Source organism: Agrilus planipennis, unplaced genomic scaffold (assembly GCF_000699045.2).
Source record: "Agrilus planipennis isolate EAB-ADULT unplaced genomic scaffold, Apla_2.0 scaffold654, whole genome shotgun sequence".
NCBI classification, from domain to species: Eukaryota; Metazoa; Arthropoda; class Insecta; order Coleoptera; family Buprestidae; genus Agrilus; species Agrilus planipennis.
In genome coordinates, this window is record NW_020439304.1 from 5,010 (window position 1) to 8,460 (window position 3,451).

The 3,451-nt window shown below is 32.3% G+C and overlaps 2 protein-coding genes across 2 annotated transcripts; both read left to right on the plus strand.

The window, feature by feature from the left end:
- Nucleotides 1-389: 389 nt before the first annotated feature.
- Nucleotides 390-1,600, plus strand: LOC112905666 (inter-alpha-trypsin inhibitor heavy chain H4-like; the record flags this gene model as incomplete). Its single annotated transcript, XM_025978511.1, has 3 exons — nucleotides 390-677; nucleotides 756-1,047; nucleotides 1,110-1,600. Coding segments are annotated over 3 exons (1,056 nt in total), but the record flags the coding sequence as incomplete, so codon positions are not given.
- Nucleotides 1,601-2,031: 431 nt separating this feature from the next.
- LOC112905667 (inter-alpha-trypsin inhibitor heavy chain H5-like) lies at nucleotides 2,032-3,442 on the plus strand (the record flags this gene model as incomplete). Its single annotated transcript, XM_025978512.1, has 3 exons — nucleotides 2,032-2,298; nucleotides 2,351-2,647; nucleotides 3,197-3,442. Coding segments are annotated over 3 exons (810 nt in total), but the record flags the coding sequence as incomplete, so codon positions are not given.
- Between the last annotated feature and the right edge of the window lie 9 nt (nucleotides 3,443-3,451).

Sequence of the window (3,451 nt, forward strand, 5' to 3'; positions counted from 1 at the left end):
TATATTTTTTTGCGCGCACTCTGAATAATAACACTCAAAATTTTATTAAAAGTTATCTTCCCTCAAGTACATTATGTGGAAATTTGATAATAGTTTCATTCATAAGAAATGAACATGCAGTTCTTCATAACTGTTTTGTTAAATTGCTTTTTGATGATAATTAATTATTTATCTATTATGCTTCAGTGGTGCGATTTACAACAATACCTTAATTTTATAAAACTCTTAATTATCCCATATTAAGTTATTAATCTAAAGTAAATAATGCACTAATATATTTCGTTTCAACAATCTGAATACGCGTTTCATTCATAATAAAATATCTTTATATTGTTTGAAATTTCTAACCAAGAATTTTATTTTGGTGATTCTTTTTACTTCACCTATAAAGAAAAATAAATACGTATAGGCATTTTTATTTTCTGTTACAGGATATTCGATTTCCTCCAGCTTATTCAGTTAATAAAGAAAACATAGAAAAGGCAAAAAATACAGTGTCAGGTTTTGAACCGAATGGAGGAACTAATATCAACGATGCACTTAAAGTTGCATTGCATTTAATTGAAGATGAGCGGAAGAGTAATAAGGGTTCCGATAAGTTGCAGCCTTTGATCATATTTTTAACGGACGGAGAACCTACTGTAGGAGTTTATAGCACTGATCAAATAGTTGCCGAGGTAAATATGTCCATCGATCAGTCTCAGGCTTTATAATATTCTTGAAATTGTTTTCTAATGCAAATACGATTGTTTTAGATTTCTGAATTCAATCAAGGTAGAAGAAAGTCTGTCCTTTTCTCTCTTTCTTTTGGAGAAGCAGCTGATAAGAAATTTCTTCAAAAGCTGGCTCTTCATAACTCAGGCTTTTCAAAACATATTTATGAAGGCGCAGATGCATCTTTGCAACTACAAGGATTTTATAAACAAATTTCCTCTCCGCTTTTAGCTAATGTCACCTTTAAATATGTGCCAACTGTAACTGGGGTGACAAAGACAATATTTCCGGTACTTTTCAACGGGTCAGAGATAGTGGTAGCAGGACGTTACGGTAACTATAGCATTCTCAACTTTAATATGTAAGAGAGAATTACTATTATTGTATATTTTCAGAACAGCCGCCATCTGAATCGCCAGAAAATGGAAAAGATGATGTTATAGCCTTAGATGTGGTTGCGTTTTGCGGAACCGGATTAATAAATTTAAAACCGATCTACGAAAGGCCAGTAACTGGTCTGCAGCGCATTTGGGCTTATCTTACAGTAAAACAGTTATTGGAGGAAAAGGAAATTTCAAAAAATCCTGATGAATTAAAGAAAAAAGCTCTCGCTATTGCTCTACAACATTCGTTTGTGACTCCCGTCAGTTCACTTGTTGTGGTAAAACCAAATGAAACAAGGTCTGTCGATGCAGAATCTACTCAAAACAGCCGTAAGTTCCATCCATTTCACTTTTGTATAGGTTTTGACAAAGACTTCAGTAATACTTTTTTTAAATGTACCAACGACCAATTAAGATGCCTTCTAGTAATAAATAGGCTAAATACAGGAATTAGAATAAAATTGATCAGGAAGGTAAGATATACCTAACCCAACCTAACAACCAAAAAATTTATACATTGTTTGAATAAGTATACCTCCACATCCTGATCTAATCATCGCATTTTCCTAAAACTATTATTATTTGTGAACAGTAATCTAATATATGTAGGTATACCTCTCTCCAGCTTAACTCATGTTCCTGCTTCTAATATGTCTCTATCTAGCCTTACATGCCTGAGAAGGTATCTTGCTAACCCATTTCCTCAGTTTCTTATTAACTTCCGAATTAATAATAAAACAAATATTTGGTCTCAGTGCTCAGTTACATTAGGTTTATCTTGCCACAACTGTTTAATTATTACGTTAAATTGTAGCTGATCCACTCCCTCCCTATGGAACGTATACCCCGCGAATAGAGAGCTTTTACTGTATAAAAAGTAATTTATTAAATGAAAATAGTTTAAATACGCCTTTAAAAAACGAATCATTTTTGAAAGGTTAAACTAGCAGAGAGTCGTCCTATAAAATATGTTAGAGCGCCACCTCTCCGTACTGGTAATGAAATTGGTTCTGATAAAGAAGAATTAGATCCTAGAGCAAATGTAGAATTAATAAATTCAACATCCGCAGTAGTAACTTTCAATCCTTCTATTCAAAGACAAAAGGAACTTGCTAAGCATTTAGGAACTGAAGCGAATGATGGCCTTGCTGGTCAATTTATAGTTCAATATGATGTTGAAAGAGATCCCTTAGGAGGAGAAGTATGTGAGTAATACGGTATAGTTAACAGTATATAAATATATCTGCTTTTAGGTTTTACTGGACGATGGTTATTTTGTTCACTTTTTTGCTCCCAGTGATTTAGATCCATTGCCAAAACATGTGGTCTTTGTTTTGGATACTAGTGGCAGCATGTTTGACAGAAAAATTGCCCAATTGAAAGAAGCCATGAAAAGCATATTGGAAGAGCTTAAAAGTTCTGATAAATTTAATTTAGTTGAATTTAATACCGATGTAAAGGTATGGAATTTACAGAATGGTACAGAAAGTACGCTGTATCCTCCAGGAGGAGCATCATGGGCCTATGAGGGGACAAATGTTAGCTTAGAGGTAGATACATTTTTCGTAAAATGTAGGGTTTTTTGTAATACTGACGTGGACGGTTTCACACAAGAAATAATCTTTTTAATAAGAACGTTGAGACTTTTATATGACAGTAAATGATTTCTTTTCGGGAATAGTCTTCGTGAATAATTATAATAAACACTCAAAATTTTATTAAAAGTTATCTTCCCTCAAGTATGTGGAAATTTGATAATAATTTCTTTCATAAGAAATGAACATGCAGTTCTTCATAACTGTTTTGTTAAATTTCTTTTTGACGATAATTAATTATTTATCTATTATTCTTCAGTGGTGCGATTTACAATAATACCTTAATTTTATAAAACTCTTAATTATCCCATATTAAGTTATTAATCTAAAGTAAATAATGCACTAATATATTTCGTTTCAACAATCTGAATACGCGTTTCATTCATAATAAAATATCTTTATATTGTTTGAAATTTCTAACCAAGAATTTTATTTTGGTGATTCTTTTTACTTCACCTATAAAGAAAAATAAATACGTATAGGCATTTTTATTTTCTGTTACAGGATATTCGATTTCCTCCAGCTTATTCAGTTAATAAAGAAAACATAGAAAAGGCAAAAAATACAGTGTCAGGTTTTGAACCGAATGGAGGAACTAATATCAACGATGCACTTAAAGTTGCATTGCATTTAATTGAAGATGAGCGGAAGAGTAATAAGGGTTCCGATAAGTTGCAGCCTTTGATCATATTTTTAACGGACGGAGAACCTACTGTAGGAGTTTATAGCACTGATCAAATAGTTGCCGAGGTAAATATG